Source organism: Aythya marila, assembly GCF_965140915.1.
Source record: "Aythya marila genome assembly, chromosome: 1".
NCBI classification, from domain to species: Eukaryota; Metazoa; Chordata; class Aves; order Anseriformes; family Anatidae; genus Aythya; species Aythya marila.
Window position 1 is genome coordinate 130,945,918 of NC_139042.1, and position 24,842 is coordinate 130,970,759.

The 24,842-nt window shown below is 38.2% G+C and overlaps 1 protein-coding gene across 1 annotated transcript in view; it reads left to right on the forward strand.

The window, feature by feature from the left end:
- Positions 1-9,480: 9,480 nt before the first annotated feature.
- IRAG2 (inositol 1,4,5-triphosphate receptor associated 2) overlaps positions 9,481-24,842 on the forward strand; it is a gene marked incomplete at its 5' end in the record, with an annotated part of 38,326 nt that continues 22,964 nt past the window's right edge. Inside the window, 15 exons of the mRNA XM_082773964.1 lie at positions 9,481-10,075; positions 10,688-10,798; positions 11,528-11,708; positions 11,921-11,997; positions 12,076-12,154; positions 13,159-13,317; positions 14,433-14,550; positions 16,000-16,050; positions 17,516-17,593; positions 18,133-18,189; positions 20,267-20,326; positions 20,435-20,499; positions 20,583-20,682; positions 22,118-22,231; positions 22,543-22,644. Coding sequence (XP_082630090.1) covers positions 9,481-10,075; positions 10,688-10,798; positions 11,528-11,708; positions 11,921-11,997; positions 12,076-12,154; positions 13,159-13,317; positions 14,433-14,550; positions 16,000-16,050; positions 17,516-17,593; positions 18,133-18,189; positions 20,267-20,326; positions 20,435-20,499; positions 20,583-20,682; positions 22,118-22,231; positions 22,543-22,644 — 1,947 coding nt within the window. The remainder of the gene's footprint in view (positions 10,076-10,687; positions 10,799-11,527; positions 11,709-11,920; positions 11,998-12,075; positions 12,155-13,158; positions 13,318-14,432; positions 14,551-15,999; positions 16,051-17,515; positions 17,594-18,132; positions 18,190-20,266; positions 20,327-20,434; positions 20,500-20,582; positions 20,683-22,117; positions 22,232-22,542; positions 22,645-24,842) is intronic.

Sequence of the window (24,842 nt, forward strand, 5' to 3'; positions counted from 1 at the left end):
ACTTATTACAGTGGTGAATCTTCAGTCTTCGTTTCTTGGGATAACGTGTCACAAGATCTCCTAAACGTTTGTGGGTACCTTTTTAAATCTTCAGAGTGAATGTCCCCTCCCCTTCTGTGGCAGGGTGGAGGAGTCTAAAGGGATCTCTTGTCAGCCCTGTAGATGGAGAAGTAGAAGGTCTGATGACTCCTGAGGGAAACCTGTAGTCTTGCAGGAAGTCAGTGAAGTGATTGAAAGATAGACACACTTGGAGATGCACCCCATTAGCCAGGTGAATACTTTCTGAATACATCAGCATCAGCCTTGTGCATTTGCAATACAATGTCACCTTCTTGCCAGATGATCGATAACAACGGCCAGAAGCAAATATTAATATGGATGATGAGTATTTACCTAGGATAATCTAACTTCAGGTTGTTAGTCATTTTGGACACTGGAAAAGGTAGTAAATAGCTCCCCAGTCATAACATGCCAACATTGAGAAAAGGGTGACTTATCCAAGGGTCACTTGAGATTGTTCCTAGCATACGCTTAGAGGGGGCAGTCTCTTGTTTGCTTCTCTAACAATCTCTTGCGTATGGTTTTCTTACACATGAATAAAAATACTAAGCTGAATTAAAAAAAAATAAAAATAAAAAAAATATCCTTAGTAGCCAGAAACACTTTACTGTCTCCTGGATTGATTGGAATAAAAGCCCAGGTTGTGGGCTTGAATTGGTCAAGCAGTGGAGCAGTTAACAGAAGAAAGGCAGGAAGAGGGAATCAGAGAAGCCACTTGCATAAGCTACTTCTAAGTGATTGTTGTCTCATCACAGTCATGGATGGTCGTTTTGGTCCTCAGGCAAAGAGTGAAACATGCTTGATTCCTAGCTTTGCTTGTTTTGCAGCTAGTGTTTTTATCTCTGCTTCTTCATTTTTTCCTTTGTAAAATGAGAGAGGATCAGAAGGGGAAGGGAAGCAAACAGGGAGTCAGAAATTTGCTGATTGGAAGACTGAACAACAACAAAAAAACCTACTCTGGGACCCTCACAAACCAAACCACCTTGTTATGTAACAAAAATACAAGTCATCCTATAGGTGTGACAAGCACATGCTCGTGTATGTGGAGTCTGAATTAAGAGTGTACAGGCAATGTTAAGGCTTTGTAGAAGCCTTTTCCTGAGATCAGGTGTCTTTGGAGACTGCTCTGAACCACACTGATACTGAAGATGCAATTACTCTCCTGCTTTTGGGGGAAATTTCTCTCTGTTCTGTGCTGATGCCAGACAGAGAGAGTTCTCTAAGTCATGCAACTTAGAGAACTCATGTTAACTACAACTCACTCTGGCATAGATGCAAGAACTGAAAGGGAAGTTTAGGTTTTGGCCTCATGCAGCTCTCATGATGTTTGGGAACTGCCATTGTACCTCTGTCCTCTAAAAAGGCCATGCCATGATGCACCTTTATCCAGCAAAATGTATTCTACTTGCATCTTCTTCAATATGAAGTTTACATTTTCCCTGCTATTTTCTTCTTGCTCTGACAGAGACATTTCTTGATGATGTTTTACCCTTAGCCTTAGAAGAGGGTTATGCATTGCATCCAGAAGACATTTAACAAGCAGAGACTTGGAAAAGACAAAGCTACTCACCTGTCCCCTGTAGCTGCTTTGGAGCCTCTCTTTATGCACAGACCAAAGGGCCAGAATCACAAAGTACAACTGAGTCTATGAAAATTAACCCCCAAAGTTCAGCACTACTCACTGCAAAGTAAATTGTCTTCACAATGGTCGTCCTTGTGGTAGAACAACCAGAATGTGTTTGACACAGACAATAAGTCCTCGTTCTCCTGCCACTAGAATGAGGCAAGTTAAGTGTGAAGACAACCAGGTCTTCTCCTCCTGTTGGAAGTGGGGAGAAAGAGAAAAAATGGGAGGCATGGATAAAGATTTATGTCACTACCACACTGTAGGAAGAAAACTTCAGCCTTTCATATCTTTTGACCACTTTCCAAAGTCTTCAGCTGCTTGAAGTTGGTGTTGCTGGAGTTGTGCTCTCTCTTCCAAACTTGTCTCTGTTGGCAGTCCCACCCTTCTCCTTGTGGTGTCTGTGGCTTGTTTGAGGCTGCCCAGAGGGTAAAAGGGAGCTCAGCTGGACAGGTCAAAACCTGAGCTGGCTTATTGTGGGATCAGGTGACCAAGGGCAAAAAATCACTCAAGGGCAAATGCAGGACCTTGACAGCATCCTCTAATTAGTCAGAACTGTTTTAATGCTGTCTTGTCAGGTGTCTCAATGGCATTAAAGTGTCTAAAATTGAAGGGTTTAGTTTCATCCAGTAGCAAGAAACAGTCTGCTTTCCCCAAACACCATCCAGGACACTTAAGACACTCATGTGGGTCTGCCAGCTGTGACACAGGGCCTGCAAGAGACCCAAGCACTTGTGGAGAAGGAGGTGGGGGCAGGCAGGGTTCCTAGGGCACCTAAATTGTCACTAGCTCCTTGTGACTAGAACTGAATCAATTCCACAGTTTCCCTTTCTGTGGAGGGAAACAGGACCTCGAAGAGCACCCTCTGCCCTCAGAGCATCTGACATTAAGAGAGAAGGACTGAATTCCCATCTGGAGATGTCTGTTTCTCTTCATTGGCTTCAGACAGAGCCTAGACAGCTGGTATTTTGCACAGACCATATCAGGTGAAATGAACCCAATCTAAAATCAAATTTCCATCGTGGTCTAAAATTAGGAGCTTCATAATCCTTAATGAAAAAGTGTGGAAATCAGACAGAGACTAAAGAAGAAAGCTTCTTGGTTTCCTTAAATTCTTTGTGCCTTTGTGACTTATGGCCCTAAATCCATTTAATTTCACTATGAACAATGATTCTAAGTTGCTTCGGTGTTTTAAAAAAATGTATTTCCAAACCATGTCCCTGGAAATAAGAAGTCTGTGTGCAGAACAAGGAACTCCAGGTTTGTCAATTCTACTTCAGTGATTAAATTTTAAAAGACTCTCCTTCTCTCTTCATAGCTCTTTCTTGTCGTGGTTCTATGAGAAGGGGGTCCTCTCACTTTTCCCAGAAATCTAACCACTTCTGGGATAGCATATGGGATATGCTCGATTTATTTGATTTATTTGCAAACAGCAACAGAAGGCAATACTTCATACATTGTAAAATGCACATACTGAAGGTTCTTGCATTCACAAAAAAAAAAAAAAAAAAAAAAAAAAGGATTTGTATAGGCATATATAAGCCTATACTGTTGAAAATGAAGCAGCATGTAACTGGGTTATGGTTCATGACACACTGAAAAACTACAGCACTTCAGGGTGATAAGCTGCACACAAAACACTCATTGTCAATCCTGCGATTTCTCAGCTGATTCATATAAATGAGGAAGCAGCTTTGGCATATAATCAATACCTTAAGTGAGGGAAGTAGAGTGTAGCAGCTGTAGCAGCAGGATCCCTTATTAGAAAGAACATAACCTGCATAGATCATCTTTATTTTTAAAGATGATCTAAAGGGCAGAGGCTGCTTATCCTGACACTAAATGATAAAAAGCCAATTTCTGGGATTGGCGTTCAGTGCTGAGGTGCATGAAGGTTCTTGCATGAGGAGATTTACCTTGTGGAGTCAAGCATACATCACTGACTTACGTCATGACCATGTGTTTTCCCAAATCTTTCCCTAAAAATATAGGCTACAGTCATTGTCCCTGTCTATTTTTAAACTGCTGGTAATGTCACCAATGTTCTGCTGCTTGCCCTTGAGTAGAAGGTGTAGCTGTTGTGTGGAGGTAGTTATACGTCAGCCAATACAATATCCTGATGGTGTCAAGGTTCAAATCCCCTGTTACCATGGCCCTTGTCTCTTATGTTTATTCTAATTTCTTTTGTGCTTTCCTGCTAGCTTGTTAACTCTTTGGCAAATTCATCTCACTTCTGTCTGTCATGTGAACAGCATCTAGCACAGTGTAGTTATGGCTTGTACATGCTAGTCTTAATATCTTAAAAGACTGAACTATTGTGGGAGAGTCTGCAAAACAGGAATTGTAGACAAATGGTATTGTACTTAACTTGCATTAAGGGAATTTAAGTTACATGTAGATTGAAAAGCAGACTTTCTAATGGTAGCATAGTGCCTTAGAAGGCTTTGAATCTATAATCACTGAGAAGATCAGAGAATATATTAGCCAAGCCCCTATTAGGACTAGTTGGTACATTGCTCCTGCCTGTGGACAGGGTGATGAACTGTACAATCTCTGAACAATGTCGGTCCTGTTTTTTATGTATCCTTCAAAGCCAGAATATCTTGAGGCACAATACCAGTGCTACTGTATCATTACTGGAGATGTTTTTCTTCTTTTCTCTAGACCTCACGAGAAGAACTATACAACAAACTACTTAGCTGTACTAAAAACTACTCAAAGTAGAGTTCAAGATGTAGAAAAGACAGTCTGCTAGGGACTGTGTAAATGGCTCACACAGTAGAGGTAACAGAGTCTTTGCTGAGAACTGCAGTGAGATGCTATATTTGGGTCCAGACACTACTTTTCTCAAAAGTGTATTGACAAAACAGAAGAGATTTCTAGAGGTAATTATAAGTAAAAGTTAAAGGTGTTATGTGAGGTAAGGGATATTTAAAAGTATCAGGAAAGTGTAGAAATCAACAAATATTTGAAAGGTGCAAGCATCACAAAAAAGAGGTATTACTTCTGAAGTTTAGTGATCCATAGGATAGTAAGACATTTTTCTTCAGTGATGAAAAAGTATGGGGCAAACACCAGGAAGAAAGCACCAGCTGAAAAAGTTTTCTGCAGTTTGCAAAATGGAAAAGAAATCTGACCATCTAAGTACAGGCATTTACAGTGTCTGTTAGCAGAAGTTGTACAGCTCTTCAGACCAGCACATACTACTACCAAACGCATCTTCCAGAACATACCTTTCTATAATGGCAGAAGCACCAAAGGCCAGGGAGTCATCTGACCTTTTCATCCACCCCCATGAACTTGGCAAAGAGGATTTTTGTCTTTGTCAATAAATTACCTAGAGGGCTACAAACTATGCTAAACATTACGCATGCAGTCGTCTTGTCTTGGCTGAGTTGTATGTTTGTCACAGAGTCTCACCCATAGAGCTGGACAAGAAATACATGCTGTTGCTGGGCAGCTGGATGCTGACATTTTGTTGTAAACAGTGGGTAGAACTGGGAAAGAGGAGGGAAAAAAAAAAAAAAAAAAGCAGGTCACACCAAGAGCTGGAGTGATAACTGGACAGTCAGGAGTCAGAGATTGAAACAGCCTGCTTCATGTTTTTTACAAAGTGTATGGACTGTGCTTGCATAGTCCATAAAATGCATGGTCTCTTGGGCTTGTTTTCCTTACCCATGCATAGCAGGAGGGAATAGAGAAGGGTTTATATGTGTATTATATGTGCATATATATTTATATGCAAAGTGTATAGTTTATGTAGAGAAAAATGTTGTTAAAGACAGAATGGATTTAAGAAGTATTTAAAGAAGTATTTTCAAGAGAAGACAAGTATCTTACGAACTCTGCTCTATTATCATTCACTATACTTTGAAAATGTTTGTCCTCTATACTTGGCAATGTACCTTGAATATGACATACACCTAACCCTTACCTAGTATGCCAACAAGACTATTAGGAGATTATTAAAGGTCTAATTAAACCTCATAGCCTGTAAATGAAACACTTCTTCCAATCACCCTGTTTTTTACTCCACCTGCCTCAGTTTAGATTGCAAGGACTACAGGCATGTTGTTTGCCCCTGTGCCTACTCTATGAGCTGTACAACAGCACCAGTTATCTCAGGAACCTCCTGACAAAAGGTCACTTGTTCCTATCAAGATATGAAAAAACATGCATGCTATTTCAATTTGGGAGGTTTTCTCTTCAAACTAGTAAGTTAAAAATCTTCCTGTGTGCATAAATTTCTCAAAGGTAAAAGGAACAAGAGAAGAAATGCTCAGCTGGATTGGCTTGATCTCAGAAATCTTACCTCTGCATTAATATCAGTTTTACTCCTGGAGGAAAAAAAAAAAAAAAAAAAGGAAAAAAAAAAAAGTGTATCTAGTCAAAATGCTTACCCATCTGCTAGTGAAGTCAGAACTGATTTTATCAACACCTGGTCTCTGGCAATGCTGCTGGATGACAATAAATAAAAAGTGCCTACTTTTTAATTATTTAACAGTTTTCCTACAAAAAATGGGAAAAGAAAGGTCAGTACACTTCCATGTTTTGAGTTTTAACCACAATGCACCTGTGAGAGCATTTGTAATTTTTTAAATTTGTTTCTTCTGTGAAGTGCTGAAATAGCCTGTTGTAGATTGGGAGGTGGTGTTTCTCCAAGTGTTTCAAGTCTGAGGGGCTGAATGTTTAGTATACAGGGCAGGCAATAATATTGCCTAAAAACATTATATTAGCCTATTCTACTTCCTTTTTTTATTTTTTTATTTTTTATTTTTTTTTTTTTTTGGTAAAGCATATATCTAAAGATCCACAGCGTTAAAATGCAAATCTTGTTGGAGAATATAATACTTAAAATATTTAAGTCATGATAGGTTTTTTAGTCACAGACCCAAAGGCAAAGCATTCAACAACACAGGGAGGGCATACAACACAAAGACTCTTTACTACACCATCAACCCAAGAAGTTTTAACTTCTGAATTCTTTCAAAAACTGGCAAGAGCTATGTTTTTTATATGATTTCTGTATTCTCTCCTCAAACTTCTACACAAGAAATGAGGTGAGATCTGCTGCTGCAAGAAAGTTCACAGCAGCTGGAAAAAGTAAGAAAGAACTAATAGAAGTGAGAAACATCCCAAGCACCTAAGAACATACTGAGCAGTAAACTATATTGTTATTTTACTCGCTATTCTTTTTTGTTTGTTTTAAAAGGCCGTGTGCGTGTGTGTGGATAGCAGTGAAACTTCAGGATGTGCTGAAACTCCATACTATTTGCTTAGCAGGTTCAGGAAAACTACAAGAAAACAAGAGCTAAAAACTTGGAGACTGATACTTAATTTGCAGTTCATTGCAACCAATTGTCCATTAGCCTTAGAGCTGAGTGGCAGACAGCCACAGGTGTACCTTGTAAGGCTGATTTTCTAGCAAATGAACCCTCTGCTAGTTTTGGTACTGAAGTTTGTTCAGTTAGTCTTCATATAGAGGAATGGCTAAAATATCCTTAGTTACAGTGTTCTATCTCTACCAGAGAGGGATAGAAGGTATTTTTCTATGTGATACTCTGTAGATATAAGGTTTTATATATACACTTGTAGGTATAAGGTTTTGTACTTACGTTTCTTTTTGTAACAGGAAAATGCAGACAATATTTTAAAAGTATTGTTAAAAGGGATAATGTTCTTTAATGATTGCTTATGTTTAAAGGCTTTCATGTACTGAGGGAATGTAATTAAATCTAACTGCAGTGTTTTTATTTTTATTTTTTTTTTAATTATTTCTAAAGGTATTCTTTATCTCTAATATAGGAAACTCCTTTACTTCCTAGTATTTGCTTTTAGGAACAAATCTTTCAAATCAACCATAATAATAATAAAAAGCAGTCTCTCTCTCTTTTATTTTTTTCCTCCTTCTTCAAAAAACATGCTGCATTTCTTACTATTGTTATTTTTTTTAACTATTCCTGTGACCAACAATATATTCATTATGGTAAGTATTGTTACTTGCAGAATTAACAGCAGAAAAATAAACTTGGGGATCTTGTCTATCTGTCTATGAAACTCAGCTTCTGGTGTGCAGAAAGCTCGTAGTAGACCAATTTTTGTGAAGTATTTATGCTTGTAGGCAATCTGGATTCTTAAATATTTGCATGTGATTTTCCTTTTTTCACCACAAGATTATACAAGTGGTAACTCTTGTGTTAACTGTCGTGAAGCATGTTTTTTTTTTCTATAAGCATTGTACATAACCTTTTTGCAGGAAATGGTACAATGTGTTAATAGTGCTGATGAGTTCAAAGTGATAGAGTGGTGGAAAGGTAGGTATGTAGCTGTAATATTAGATGCAAAATAAGAACTAAAATCTGATTCTAGGGAGCTTCAGCTAGACTTACCTAGTGCTATTTTTATCTTTTATAATGCATCTCTAATAATGATCTAAATGTCATAGCTAACTTCTAGTAGCATTGCTTGTTTCCCTCTTGTTTCTTTACACTTACAAAGTTTAAGAAACCTGTTGTAGAGCTCTGTTGGAGTCTAGCAACATTCATGGGCTGGTGGATGGTGTCTCATGGTGCTGCTGATTCAGCAGATTATCTTCTTTGGAAGAGGAACTGTGTGGGAAGTCCACAGTGGGTTAGTGTCAGAGGAAAGCTCCCAACTACTCAGTTCAGAGGAGGTTACAAACTGCAGGATAATGACAGAAATCTTGTTGAAACAAGGTTTTTATCCCTTCAAAATGCAACTCCCATGGTTTGGTAATGCACATGTGCATATCTGATCAGAAATATCACATTTGGAAAGATAATAAAACTGCAAATAGAACCGAAACACTTCTGTAGGGCATGTTTTTTGGGCCATTTTTTGTGTGGTAGTGTGGCAGCTGTAGTTGTAGTTAATTGTTAACTAAGAACATATGTGTTTTTTTTTTTTTCTTTTTTTGTGGGCTCGTTGAAAATCTTATGCTTGTTTTTCCTGCTTCCTGCTATCCCCCAATCCTGTACCCACGAAGAGTAAACTCAGAAAGGCAGACTAATATTTTCCTGAAAGCTAACTTCACTTAAACCTTAGCTTCTGAAACCTATTGCAAGATGATATCAAGAATGCTGCAGCCTTGGAGTACTTAAAATGTCCTGTATAGCTGTGGCTGCAGGGTTTGACTGAGAGGCTTCTGAATGAAAGTAAGAACTACTAATGCCTAAACCGGTTGGAGGTACCTTGGGTAGAGAGCTGGACAGTTGCTGTTAGACACAAGCAAAAACCCATGGTATCAGGAAGGAAGTATGTGACCAAAATATGACCAAAAATAATCATTATGAAAGTTGTGTGGGTTCTTGCTGCTGTTTTGCTCTTCTAATGAGAACTTCTATATTTAAAAAAACATATATATCTTATTTGGGATAAACTGGGCTGAGTAACTGTTGCTTAGAGCTTACTTTAAGAAGATAGTAAACTGCTAGGTTGGAGAGAGAAGTTTTATTTTTTTTTTTTCACCCCTTCCTCTCTGGTATGGCTATTGTATTTAAGAATAAGCAGTGAAATTTCAAAAAAATATTTCTTTTTTCCCCTGTTTTGTCCAGATCTCTATCACTTCTAGTTCCCTGGACAACTAAACAATGTGGTTGAAGGTTCCTGTCTAGTCTGTATATGAACCAAGGATTTTCAGATCACTTAATACCAAGGCTCCAGGATACCTGCTCAAAGGAAAATTCTCATTTAAAAAGTTGTCCATGGTGATGTACCTGACTGTTTTGTTTTGTCCCTTTTCTTTCCAGATACTTTGTAAGAGAGGGGAATTTATAATGTCATCAGAGCATGGCACTAACAAACGACATCATAACCCAGTGGACAGTATATGCAGAAAGATCAAATCTATCCAAATGATGGACCAAGTTTCTAATCCCACTTTACAGATACCAAAATTTCAGTCACGGAACTTTGACAGTCCACAATGCAATATCAGAAAAAATCTAGAAGAAATACTTAAGAAAAGAACATTTAGAAGTCGTGATAGTACTAGTCCACGCTTCATCAGTCCCAGCAGTGAAAGTGTTTTCTCTGCAGACTTGCAGTTGCTGTCTCCTTGTTTTGGGGAGATCTCTGACAGCTGCTCTGCAAATACTAAATACTCAGTCATTAAAAGTGAAGAGAGGACCAGCAACCCATGGATGCCAGTATGCTCCATGGAGAACAGTTCTCCATCCTACTTCACACCCAGAGAAGATGATGCCCAGAACCAATGGTGTGCTTTAGCAAGTACTGAGTCTAAAGATGCACATCATGAAAAGAAATACCTTACGTCAAGTCCTTACTTACAGTTCTTCACATCTGATAAAAAGTCAGAAAGTGCTGTGATCCAGTCTCCTGCACCACAGAGATTATCTCTGAATGAAGGAGGTAAAAATTCTTGAAACAAATACCTTTTAATCCAAAAGCCTAAATGTATGAATATTAAGCCTATGTAGATGAATTTCTTTACCCCTTAACCTAGTAAAAATGTGTTAGAATCACTCCAACATAATAAGATTACAAATAGAACTAAGCAGAATCGCAGAATCTTAATTTTCCTCTAAAGAATATTAATCTAAATGTAAGAAGTGAGGAAGTAAGAAGGCTTTCTTTTTTTTTTTTTTTTTTTTTTGAACAACAACAAAAAACTTCAAATTTACTGATTCTCTTCTTGGGGAGAGGTGTGTTTGGGTATCAGTGTAGTCTGCTTTTAATGTAAAAAGATATTATTTCAGATTATTTTTTTTTGGTGTGTTTTAATGTAATTTGGCTATGATAATTTTTCCACAAAAAATCTTATTCTGGATGTGGAGGAGAAGAAAACACATTATGTAGCTTTTACCTCATGCAGAAGAAAAGCCAGAGCTCCCGAATGTGTGCATCATGATGTTATGTGTATGTTCATGCTATCACAAAAGTAACACTGCAGTTAGAAGCTATGGTGCATGACAATAACTATGAGCACATATAGATGGATGATAACAAACTTATCTTTCATAGGATGGAAGCAGTCACTGGGCTGCAAAACCGACAACATGTATGATGTGAGCTTGATCTGTGAAGAAGACTTGCTTACCACTATTTTCTGTGCATGCGACGTAGAGCATACAGGTTTGTCAGTGGCTATTGCTCTTCTGTAGTCTTTCCTAAAAAAAACCTTCAAAGCTGCTATGTTACATGTTGAGACATGGTAACCTCTAGTATGTTTAGACTGCCTAGCTACCTTAGCTAGGTGGCTGTATGCATGGCAGATGCAAAACAAATCCCTGTGCCTCTTTTGCATGTTACCTCTCTCTTGCCTTCCCACCCACAAGTTAATCTTTGCGGTACTTTAGTGCAGAAGAAGTAGAGCGGCAACATATTTCTACCAATCAAATGAATTAGAAATGACTGCTAATTTCTTTTAGTTTGTTTCCTATTAGAAAAAGAAATTTAGGAAACTTCAGACTGAAAGGCTATTCTTCCAAGTTCTATTTCAAATATTCCAGAAATGGTAAATAAAGGAGTCCAGCAGGGTAAAATAATGTCAGTCACTGGGTCTACTCAATTTGATGAGATATCTGAATGTAGTAACAGCAAATGAGGTGAGTCTGTTCTTTCTAAACCGAAGTCCACAGAACTAGTAACTCAGTTTTCACGCTTCTATATTAGGAGATGAAGGGGAAAAAAAAAAGCGTGAACTACTTCTTACCGCATCACGCTAGAACTGCAATGATCAGTTGCTTGCCTACAACAACTGACTGTGCACCAGTGCAGATCAGTAGGAGGCCCTTTGACAGCTCTTTACAGTGTCCTAATAGACTTTGGAATCTGGTACATGGTCACCTATATTTATTTTAGGAAAAGTAGCAGTTTCCAAGATAGTTGACTATCTGAGGCACACAACAAGTCGTGGATCAGAAGACAGTGGTCTTGAAGAGCTGTGTAACATGCTTGATCCAGAGCAGAAGGACATATCCATGGACCTTGAAACATATCATGCCATCATGAAGGAGTGGATTGAAGACTGCAAGAGGAAATGGTAATCGTTTTTTATCAATTTATCTCATAAAAGCTTCTGTGGAAACAGGAAAGTAGAAAGTTTTCCCATGGCTTATGTGTTTTGTACCTTGGAATTAGGGCATTGTGATCACAGGGTGGTTTTAGGATGAAAAGTTTCAAGTATTACAAAGTTGGTAAGTGATTATTTTTTTTTATACTCTTGTATGTGATTTTTAATGCTTTCTCTTTCAGGGAAGATGGTACAACTGAGGAACCAACAGCAAGCATAGAAGACCTGGAATTTAAAGTACATAAAAACACATTTGAAGGTACAGACCATTTTATTCAGATTTTTATTCAGGAAACATTGCTTTCTTACTCCATAACCAAAACCAAATCTCTTTCAGTAAAAAGGACACCTGTTCGGATGAATGTTACATCAGGAAGCTTGGAAGCCTTTGGGGGTGATGTGTCTAAAGGAGACATGTAAGTTCATTTAAGCAATTCTTTCTGATAATTTAGTAGTCCTGCCTTTGGATTACCCAAGAAATTCCAAGAGCCACTAAAACTGATGGAAGCTCTGCCAAGACAGTTTTCTGAAGCTAATGCTGACCTCAGTCTGTGCAGAGTTTTGATGCTTTCACATTCTTCCATATAGATTGTGCTCAAACTGAAAAACGTTCTAGTAATTTTCCCTACTGGTTTCTTAGTCCTTTTGTGTTCATTTACCATGTGAATTCTCTGTGGTTGGAGTTTTACTGGGAGAGGAAGTTATGTTTTTTCTTTTTTAAGCTGTACCTCCTAAGTTAGCGTAACACTTCTAAGTTCTTAGATGTTTGACAATAGAAGATATTTTCTCTTGAAAAATCTGATCCTTAGTTTTGCTTAGGTTATTTTTTAGTAATCATGACTCAGATTTGAATTTTGTTATTAAATGCTTTGCTATTAAGCACTAAGTTTCAAATACATATATATATATTTTCATTTTATGCATAGTCAAAATATTCAGATATACCTTCTGACGCTTTCCTCTCATTCCTCAGAACCTCAAAAAGGTGATCCCTGTTAAAGTTTCAGTTGAAAGTGTAGGTGCATGGTAGCTTAGGAGAAGTGAAAGGATCCAGAACTTAAGGAGTAAGTTAGAAGTATTAGCGATCACCTAAGAGGTGATTAGAAAAGGCTTAATTAAGATGCTGTCCTGCAGGCATGCAGAGGTGGCACTTGTCTGGTGGCATACTTCCATTGCAGGGAGGGGAAAAAAACAAAACAATGATTAAAGACAAAACATTTCCTGGTGTCCATAGAATTGCAGAACTTATATTTTCGTTTAGAGCAAATGACTGTACAATGCAAAACTCCTGTGTGAGCTCTCCTCTTGCTTCTCTTATTGCTGTAGCACAATGTCCGGATTTAAAAAAAAAAAAAAAAAAAAAAGTCTAAGTTAGAGACAGTGACTTATCTTGATCTTCCCTGGTTTGTTACTGAAACAGGGAGACTTCGGACTTGATAACCTGTGTCGCAGACCTGCAGTACAACAACCAGAAGCTTCAGGAAGAGAACAACAAGCTGAGGCTTACACTGGAAGCTGTGGATGAGACCAACAATAAGTTATTGGCAGATAATGAGAATTTACGTCAACAAATAAAAAGGTAGGAGACCTGGGCTACTGTGTAATGGCTGTGGGTGGACATATCTTCTACCAAGTGGTCTAGCCTTGCTTTATGCTTGTGGCCTCATTCATGCTTCATGCTAGCAACTTTCTTGACTTAATGCTGTGTCTATAATATTTAACCCTCTTCCTCAATTGTCCTGCTCTATACCTCCTGGTTCTTATAAAAACAATCATTCATCTCATAGCCTGGTTCTTGCTTTGCATGTGTTATAGGCAAACTTTTAGGGTGAAGCAAAATCGTTGTGGGGTGGGTGGATGAAAAAGGGCTAATATTACCAAGGGAACAGCCCAGCACTGTAAGGTTTCCAGTCTTAGACCACTTTGCCAAGCAGAGAGGAAATGAGTGTGTAAGAGCTATTTTGATAGTCCCTTGAGGAGCCAGAGTGAGTTGTCTCACTAGATCAGTATTGCTGCGTCTGGGGGAACCATCAATGCTGTGAGCATAAGCCTATTTATGCAGTGAGTTCATAATGCTCATCTCACCCAACTAATTCAAATGTGGCATAGTTATGTCAACTGCCAAACCGTTCCCAGAGTCTTTGGGGAGATTACGACAACAGTCCTGCAGCATAGCTGGTGTGGGACATGCACCCTTATACCAGACCACATGCTCCATGGTGTGCTGTACAGCCCATGGCTAGCCAGAAACAGGGCCTTGCCACACAGGTTAAATATACATAGATTGCGGTATCTGATCAGGAAAACAATGATGCAGAGCTTATGCTTGAAAACTGAACTGAAATGGCTTCCCTAACTGCTAACAATGAGGTACTGTAAAGATGATTTATGTGCTCAAGTTAATCAGATATATGACTGTAGCAAGCTAGGTGGTTAGGTGGATACAAACAAAAACCATGTTAACTTTGGTGCTATGCTTGCCTGGGTTTTCATCCCTTAATCTGAGTGTGGAAGGGGACTGAAATAGACAGTGAATCTGTAAGCCTTTAATTAACAGCACAGCCCATCATTTTTAAGTATCTGTGCCAAAGAGTAAGTCCCTGATGGCTTCTAAAAATGCTGTGTTCTTGGTGTTTCAAGCCTGACCAACAGCAACATGCTGTAGTTTAATTGGGTTTATTTCTGTACATGCAGCATCCAGCATTCTGTGCTGAAAGCCAAATCACTGGAAGAAGAACTAGAAGAAGCAAAAAACAACCTGAACCTGTTGGAAGAGAAGAGACAACAGATTTTCTGCCAGAATAAACAGCTAGTAGGTGTTCTTACTTCTTAGCTTATGTTGAATAAGTTCTCATGCTTTGCTGTAGCAGAGGCATGACCACTCAGACCATAAAAAATCAGCAGCATGACCACGTCTGTACTCATAGGTATTGGGGCTTGAAATATGATTTATTAGTGTTAGGAAAGTATCGTGAAGTTTTCGTATGGAACTATCATCTATTACAATGAAGAAAACAACTAAAAGGGCCAGTCTACCATGGAAACTGATCTTGCTTTTTCGTTATGACAACAGCTCTCACACCACCATCATTGAGCTCTGTCTGATTTGAAGTTGGTAGTGTTCTGTCAGAAATTCAAGTGCTGCACATGACTGCTTTTTTAGAACCAGCAGGACAGAAAGCTTGGTTTAGATACCTGCACAAAGAAATTGTTTTCCAAAACCTCCCTAGGCTTACTGGAGTTATCCACATGGGCTGGCAGAAGTGACAAGGCTGTTCTAGGCTGACAGCCAGAAGCCATGCAGTATGCTTGGCATCTCTCCTTTGAGGCATGAGGTTCCTACACAAGGGTATCTGAATTGCACCTCAGGTGTAGTAAAGGAGTAGTAAAGCCAATGTGACTGTAAGATTCATAAAGCAGCATGGTAACAACATTGCTGCTGCTGCAGCTGTAGCAGGTGCTGTCAGATGTGAGAGCATATGCTGTCTGGAAAACATATGTTTGTGTTGCTGCCATGTGTGCTGTTCATGCTACAGTGGTATCTCTGTGTCTTGCTGTGTGGGCATAGGCTGTAAATGGGTGTTCCATGACTTGGTGTGCTGCTGATGTGGAGTACTTAGAAACCAGGAAAGCCTTTCATGCAGAGCAAGAACATAAGATTTATTTGATGCTACTTTTGATCCATTGTGTATACGTTTTTGATTGTTTTGATTTAATTTTGGGTTATACACCTAATTCCCCTTTTGTGAAGGAGATGGGAGGGAGAAATATTATGAGGAGTCTTGTAGTTCCGCTTACAAGTAATGTAGTAACTGTTCCCTGAGCTGTGGAGGCACTGAGTGGGATACTACTACTGTTCTTCCTTTGCAGTGGTGGTGGGCAGTACAAAGTACAGCGTGGCACGTAAGCTTTTCAGACTTATCTGAACTTACACATAATTAGCCTTGCTCACTCTGAGTCCGAATACATCCTTCCTATTGTCTAGTGGTCTGAGTTTTATTATAATATGAAATATTGGGGTCAAGCCCTGAATTTTGGAAGTGTGGGATCAGTGAGAGCTCATGAACTGCACCGGTTTCAATACACCCCATTCAGCTTCACTCTCTGAAGCAAAGGAATGCAGCACAACAGCTTTGTACTGGGCCTTGTGTGTGTTTGTGCTCTGCTTTTTGTCTCAGTTTGGCTTTGAATGTTGAATCTGATGTGCTAAAAATGACTCTCTCTTTTTGTCTGTTTGTTTTCTATTAATAAACCTCATTAGGAAAAAGAAAATCAGTCTCTCATCATCAAAATGGCTTCTCTTCAGGAAGAGGTAAAATAAATCGTGGCTTTGCAAGTACATCTTCTTGTTGAGCTAAAAGCTTACCACTAAGAAATGAAGTGTTTCTCTGACTTCGAAGCCTGATATGCTTGTTAGGTTATCAAAATATCTGATGTTCAACAAGAATGGCTTACCATAATACACTCTATCTTGAAGTTGCACTGTGCTTTAGACTTTCCATTTGCTGGGCAAGCAAGGATATGAGGCTGAGGAAGTGTAGGGGACAGGATTAAAGCAGCTTTTAGTTTTCCTTCTTTCAAAGCTAGATAGATTAAACTCTTAACTATTTTTAGTTAACACAACTATGAATACAATAACTCTATAATGTTTCAATCTCTAGCTAACCCTTTCTCACTTGATACTCACTTCTGTTTCCCTCCGGTAAGATCCAAAGGAGAAGTTCTGCATTTCTAAAGAAATGCAGTGGCCAGGGGGCTCCACTCAGAGAGAGACCCATCATTGGCCAAGGACCTACAGCAGGCTAACAGAGCTCTCTAAGCTTTCTGTTTGTTTGTGGCCCTTTTCGGGGGGAGCTGTTTGTTTTTACTTTCTCTTATTTATTTCAGTGAAGTAAGTATTCAATAAAAGTTATCATCAGATGATAAAATGTTTTAATACTAGCTTACAGCCTGCACTTTTACAGTATTTAAGATGAGAGTAGAGAAACAGATTAAATCACAAGAAGTAATGAAAAGAATCTTCTCGTGGATTCAGGAATCTATTGTCATATAACAATGTAGGAGCCATTGTTTGTTGCATGCTTACCATGTTCAGAATATTAGTCTTTCCCAAATACAACTATCTCAATAGCTATTGATTGACAGCCTAGTTCCAAAAACTAATATTCAAGTGGTGGGCCTGAAAGCTTTTCTTTTGCTTTGCAGTTCTAGTAGTGCTTTAAATCAAGTTCTGAGATTCTTCACTTTTAGTTCAAACAGTGCTCTGGAGAAATGGAAAGAAATGGAGGAGAAACTGTTTAGGTGGGGCAAACTTAGGTCACCTGGATGAGAAAAGGAATCCTTAGAAATGTATTGGAGATGCTGGTGTTACCAAATTAACCTCATCCTTACAATTTCACCTTTCAACCAAAAGCTTGTCTACAGTGCAGGCATGCTTTAAGATAGAGCTCATGTTATTCTTAAAAAAAAAAAAAAAAAAAAAAAAAAAATTCCTTTGACTTGAAGGACTTGAGCTTTAATTCTTGTTCTTCTATGATGTGCGTTTTCATAATCCAAGTAAGTCCTATTGTCCAACATGTTTGCAGCATGAAACCTTTATTTTGAAAGGTATAGAAACATGAGGGAAAGTAGGACAAGAAGGCTTTTATGTGAGTAAATGTCATCGCTGCTTTAGAGTAGGCAGTATCTTGGGGGTGGAGATGTCATTATTCCTAGTTTCATCAAGGAGAAGCTGTCAATCGATTCAGCTGTGCCTAAACATTCTGTATCTTGTTCAGAATATTAGGAGTAACATGGACGCTGATGGACTTCAAAAGAAGATTTTGGAGCTGTCTAAAAACGCAGCAGAGCTTCAAGTAAGCACTCTAACTCCAGGAGACGTGCACAGGCTATAGCTTACTCAGGTTTAGTGGGGGAAATTTCTTCCACTGGAAGGTAGGCAATGCTGAACCAATCTGTGCTAAAGAACTGTAGTGCAGTCATAGCTGGGCCAGTATGACAACTTTGATAGAGAAAGTTTCAACCTGGAGATTAAAAACTGGGCCAATATAGGCAATCCACATTTTTCATTCTTCCCTTAAAGTTAAGCGTTTAGGAAACCCTTTCCCCACTGAGGAGATGTATTAGGAAACTGCGCTTTGGCTCATGTTGCTGTAACTATTAGCCTGGGCAGATGAGGGGAAAAGATGTGACTGATAGCTTAGGATGTTTTCACTTTTAACTGGGTGCAAGGTTTGAACTCTGAAACACTCCATGCAAAGTGTTCAAAAGAAGAATCTGATTTTTCTACACAGAGAATATTAATGTCATTTTTTTTATTTCCAAGTAGGAGATAGCAATAAAATTGTATTATACTGCGTGCTGATAGCTACTTGTTGTTCTCTTCGTTCTTCAGATTCAAGCACATATCTATGAGAGCACTGTGGTGAATAAAGAGGCTAGCTTAATACAGGTTAGTTGCTTTTATTTCGTTGCTGTCGTTACTTTCATGACTGAAAAATGTGGAGTATGTGGTGCTTTTATTTCTAATGTTCTCACATAACAGAACCTGATCCTATAAATGTTTTCAAAGTAGGCGAGATCTGCTTTAGGACCTGGTTATGAGTCAGCATAATTAACGGCTTCTAGAACTTGCTTTTGTTTTGAAAAAATAAAATAAAAATTTAGAACCCTTTAAAACAGAACAAACTTTAAAACCTCAGAAAAATGTACAAAAACTTCTGAAGACTACTTCCTTCACCAAATGGTAAAAGAATCTACCTGCAGATGATCCTTTCCCCCTCATGTATTTCACTTAAATTACTACATTTTTGTGTCAAAGTAAAAATGGTGATCCTGAACCCAATGGAAAAGCAAATCTGTTCTCAGTATTGACATGTGTACTCTTCAGACCTAGATAACTACACTTCTGATGCTTTTTAAACTTGCATTTTGTACTAAAATACAAGAACACAAGACCACGTAAGGGTTTTGGCAGTTCTTGGACTCATGAACTGTGCAAACAGCCTTCTAGATTAATGAAGCTTCCATTTAGTAGAAGATGGCCTAAGTCAGCTGACAAAATATTTGACTGTCAGGCTTTCTGCAAAAATGAGTGCAGTTTGAAATTTAAATAGTGACAAAACAGAAAAACTTGCATGTGATCCAGACGATAATTTTATAGCTGATAAATTGGTCTTTTTTTTTTTTCCTTCCAGAAGCAGATTTATAGCTTTTACTTCCTCCTCCTTGAATGATTCTGACATTTTGTGGCCCCTGTAGAATGCTGTTTTCCAATGCTTATTTAGTCTATTGACTGGAAGGGAATTTTTAATGTAGTCTACTGAAGTGCGTGTTCTTGTAGGTCAAGGTGACTGGCTTGCATAATCTTGAAGAAACTAGTGTGGAAAACTTCATTTTGATTGTTTGCATTAGGATCAGTGGGACTAGTGTTCACTTGTAAGCTTTAAATAAATAAATTCTCATCGCTCTTCATCCAAAGAGACTAGATAGGATTGATGGCCACTAAAAACTAATGCAGTGACATTTCTGGTTTTGGCCCAGGACTGCAGAAGGTATGTAAAGACAGAAAACGCTTAATAAAGACAAAGGAAAAAATGAAGTTTGTGTTAAACTTCAGTACCACAGGTCAAGCATCTTTGCTAGGACTGGAAACTTGACTCTAACTTCATTTTTTCCCCTCTATATCCACTTAGTTTTCTGTCTGTTTCATCTCTTTCAAAAGTCTCAAATCTTTTTAAAGAGGAAGATTAGAAGGGGTGAGAAGATAGAGCTCGGTGGTCTTGTGAGGATCCAGGAGTTGGACTTGATGATCCTTGTGGGTCCCTTCCAACTCGGCCTCTTCTGTGATTCTGTTAAGTTGGTATTTTCTCTAAGAAATGCTCTGCTTGTCTGTTTAACAAATTCTATTGTAATAGAATAACATGACTGAAGCCCATTGCTAGTTCATGAAGCTAAGAAAGCTACTATTGCCAATTCGTCTTGCCATGAGGTTGATATGTTCTCTATCAGCCCTTTCACTAGGTATAGTTTAATCTGATGTGCTACTCTATACGCCTTTAATCATACAAGCTAACGAGAGTAAACTTGGAGAATACTGCAACTAGTTTTAGGATTAAAACTCATGCCAGGCATTTTACAGTTCAGGTTTTCAACTAAAAGTAGAATTTCTGTCTAGCCTGCTACAGCCAGTACAGAAACAAGATGGGGGGCTGGGGGGGAGAACAACAACAACAAAAAGTAAATAAACTGAAAAGTAAATAAACTGAAACGCAGCACCTAGGAGTTTTCCTTTCCCTTAAATTCTGTAAAAAAAAAAAAAAAAAAAAAAAAAAAAAAAAAGGTCTTCTGAGTGCTTTCTGCTAGACAGCATGTGAAGCAAATTTTTTCAGCCTGCTGCAGTCGTATAGGATTGAGTATAGTATTATGGCAGTTGCAAAGCATCTCAGTCACAAATATTACAAATGCAGTTCAATGTGTTAGTCTTCAGGTTGTATGCTTAAAGTTTCTTTTCTCCACAATCTTTGCAGAAGGAGCAGGACATCAAAGAACTGAAATTAACCATTGTGGAGTGTTCCTCAATAATAGAGGTATGGGAACGGTCTTATTTTTTGACTGCCCGGGCAGCGGGTATATGCATATTCTGTACTTATTCTGCAGAACTGACTAACTCTCTAACTGGTTGTGATATATTTTAGACTCTGAGGGCAGAAAAAAATAACTTACTGGAGAATATGCGACACATGCAGCAAGAATTGATCTCGTGAGTATTGTGAGCATGTTCCAGGAAACATAGTTCATTAAAAAGTAAAAAGGACTGATTTTATTTTTTCCTGCTTTCTTTAGAAATGGTTTAAGCTTCCCAGTGATGTATAAATTTAATGGCAGTGTTCCTGAAGGAATGAATTCGCTTCACTGTGAACTGGAACTTGCTCAGTCTTCTGAGGTACGAATCAAAAATCCTTTTGATTGTTATTCTAGTTGTCTTGCATCTGTAAATGAAAAACAAAGATTTTTCCCTGCAAATTGTTAGATAATCCCAGTGTTATGATTCATTAGTCCTAGCATGCAAGCACGTAACATGAGGCTTACAGTGTTGTTCCATGTGTATTGGAGAAAGTCCAGATAAAAACAAAGCAAGAACTTGCAGATCTAAATCTGAAAGAGCTAGGGTCAATTATTTAGATGAACAGAAGATGGCAGAAGAACAGAGAGGGGATAAATCTACAAATATGCAAGAGGCTATTATTACACTGAAAAAGATAATGGTCTGTTTCTTGTACTGCATACACTGGACACAAAAAATGGCTTTCAATTGCAGAAGGAGAGACTTTTTTCCTTGAAATCTATTGCGGCAAAAAAGAAAATAAGCACTGAGTAAACATCTGAGAAAGTTGTAGAGCCTTCATCTTATTTATTATTTAGAAACTCTGACAAACATCTATTTACAGGTACCATTCCATTGTCCCCCAACAAGAACAATGGGCCTTAATCTCTGTCCGTGCTTTTTTTTTTTTTTTTTTTTTTTTTTTTTTTTTTTTTTTGAGGTCTTTTGGTAGTTACTTAAAAGAGAGCAGGAGAGGCATTCTTCATAGAAGCCTGGCACAGGCTGACAGAATCTTAATGCTGCAGTTAAGCCTGTTGGTTTGGAGTTGTAGCGTCCCGTGTCCTCTGCAGTTCCTAGCTAGTAACTATGCATTTGGTCAGAAACAATTCACGTGATGCTGGAAGTTTGGTCTCCCCTGCAGATACAAATTGTTCAGCAGAACTGATCAAAAATAAAATCACTGCAACAGCACACTTTTTTTTCTTCTTCTTAGATTTCCTCATACTGCTATATACTTTTGCGTTTGGTGCATTTGCAAAGAGGTAGCATCTGAAGAAGAAAATCCTTGGTGGGACTGAAAATGCAGGCCCAGAAATGAAAGGTCTATTTTGTGAGGCAGATTCTGTTTCAAAATTAATGTATTGTCACCTATTACAGATGCAGTGAGTCACTGTGTTTACCTCTCAAATACTGTAGGGAGACACAATTCCACTAAATCACCTGTAAAGCCAAGTTAGTGCTCTGTTTATTCTTCCCTTAGTAAAGCCTACTCCAAATAAGGATACCTAATTTTTGACTTCCTCTTGCCTGCTTTTGACATGAAAATTTGCATTGGATCACTCAGGAGCTTGGCTTGCCTTTAAAAAAAAAATATATATATATATATCTCCATGACAAGATGGTTTTGAAAAGCTCTTACAAGCTAAAAGTTTCAGTAGCTCTGACCTTCTGGTAAATACAATGCAGGGATATGTTGGAAAAGTCTAAATGTCACTGATACCAGTCTGTAATAAGATGTCAAAATAAGCTAGCTGTCTCTTCTCTCTCTTGAAAGATTACCAAGGCTGAATGGATGTCCCTGGATGAAACACTGGACCGTGAAGTACTGTTCTTACTTCAGGGACCTGAATATGCGGGAGAAAAATTTAAGCTTGTTATGCAAAACCTGGTCAGTGGCATAGTTTACGTGAATAATGATGTAGTCTGTTGTCAGCCTTTTAATTAGGGCCTCCCCAAACACTAATAATTGGCTCATGTTTACTCTTTTTAGGGGGAAAAAAAAAAAAACAAACAAACAAAAAAAAAAAAACAGCTTCTTAGGTGGTGGAGGTGGGGCATATTTACCCTAACAGTATCAGTTGGCATCCCATCTACCACTGTGTATCAGATAGGTAATTCTGGGCAGCACTATTTCAGATTAGTGTTAGAAATGCCAGGGTTTGATTTTTAATTTTAATTTAATTTTATCTTATTTTGCAGCAAGAAGAAGCCTCTGAATTGGAGGAACTTGTCATGACATCTTTACAATGGATAGACGATCCTGATGTGAACATGCAGCAGGCCTGGGAAAGAAAACTTGTAGTAAGTAACTCTTTCTCTGAAGCTATTTTCTGACGTACCTGCCTAAAATTTTTGCACAGTCCCAGTATCTTACTGTTGCGTGCTATGTATGTTACTTGAGGTCATAACAGTCCATCTGTGGGTTAGATATGGCTGTATAGAGAAGTATCTCTTGTTATAATTTTTTTTTTTTTTTTTGGGGGGGAGGGGGGAAATAATAGCTCTTCGTTTAAGTGCTGTGCTTTTCCTGACTTATCTAGTGCAACTTAGCACTTTGATTAACTTATCGCTTTGATAAAGCTATGCTTGAAGGAAAGGGTAGATGATGCAAGTAGATTTGAAAAAGAAAATGAGGTCAGATGACAATTAAGCTTTTCTGCCCACTGTATGAAACTTGTTTCTCAAGCACTAGTTTTTTTTCCCATGTTCTGTTTGACTACTGCAATGGATGGTTCCTCCAATAGGAGGAGCAGGAAGGAAGGGTTTTTAACCAGTTTCTCAAATCAGTCCTATCACCAGGTTTGCCTTTTTGAAAGACAAAATGTTTAGCTCTTGCTGGATATGCCTCAAGAAAGGTTATTACAAAAATATTTTATACTTCATCTTGCATAATGTATGCTTGTGCTCAAAGTAACTGTGGCAAGAATAACTTCCTCATGTAAGCAGCAGTCTGTGGATACTGCTTAACCGTCTTGCTCTTGTTTGCTCGCTGCACCTCACTCACACTCCCACCATTTTCCATGTAATAGCAGTTTCTCAAATGGTCATCTTACTCATAGCTTTGTCTCTATTTTTTTCCTTTTTTCTGGTTTTAAATCCTGAAAGCTTCCCCTGGGAGAAGGTGCCAGAGTCTCATTTTATTCACCCCAGCATGTCTCTAAGTCAAATCAAGGAAACTGCTGTCTTGTGCATTGTTATAACTTTTTTATATTTAATTAAAGACTTCCTCCTTCAAAACTTCACATCTGAAAGATACTGGTTACCTTATCATTCATGCCAAAGCTGTATTCCTATTAAACAAGTAAAGTTGAATTTTTTTGGTATAAGTGTTGGCTGTGGGAAATCCCATTCTCTCGCCTAAAGTGATGCAATTGGAAACTAAGCTAGCAAAGGTTCAAGAAAGAGAAAGATGCTTTAAAAATAAAAGGTCCTGTGATTCTTGAACATTGGGGTTGGGAATTGTCTTCATGTTAAGCATATTGTCTTCATCTACCTGGAAAAAGATGGATGTGGGGGAAATATGTTATAGGGAGTTAAACAACAAGGTAGCTTCTTGTAGTCTTACGGAAATTTTTTTTTTAGAAATATAAATGAAATCTTGGACTATGCAGTGGAACTTGAAGCCTAACACTTTTTTTTTTCCCTCACCCTCTATATTCTGTAAAATATATTATGGGCATGTTTTGCTGGTTCATTTTAAATTATACCCAAAGTAAATTTTAATTGAGCCTGTGTTTTTCTATGTATATACATAAGCATATATGTAGATGGTAGCAGTAAAAACTTTTTGCCCCTTTCCTGCTGGAAGATAACTGTGCTACACTGTACATGTGCCCTGATAAGCCTGTGCCACTTGTGCGTCAAAACTATGGTATTTCTAACAGCAGCTGCTGACTGCCTTGGCTGAGAAACTTATCTTCAGGATGTGGGCATTTGCACGTGGTCACATCCCATGTCATTCCAGTAAACCTATCTAGTGAAGCAGTTCAGGCTCTTTTCTATGGTGTGATACTTGATGTGCTACACTTTTTTTTTTTTTTTTTTTTTTTTGAAGCTCATGATCAATATTAAACTCTAATTTACAAAGAAATAACATGTCCTACATCTGTAGGATCATTTCTCCCCTTCGAATTAATATAACATCACAGAAATGGGATCTGTAGTTAAGCATTCTTTATAAGCTGAGGCCTCCATTTTGCACATTCAGTTGAATTACGTCAGAGAAAAAGGACTATTTTTATTTCACAATACTTTATATTGCAAATCACTGTTCAGAGAAATACAGTCAATGCAACATCACTTAAAGTTTCATTTTTTATTTTTGTTTTTTGTAAATCATCTTCTCCTTCTTCCAATTTCACCTCTGATTTGGAAAAGGAAATCTTTGTCACAGGAGTCATTCCTTGGATAGACTTAACCTACTAGAGACGTATGACAAAATGAAATGGGAACTTTATTGTGGTGGGTTGTTCCCACACACACACACTTCAGCAGTAATA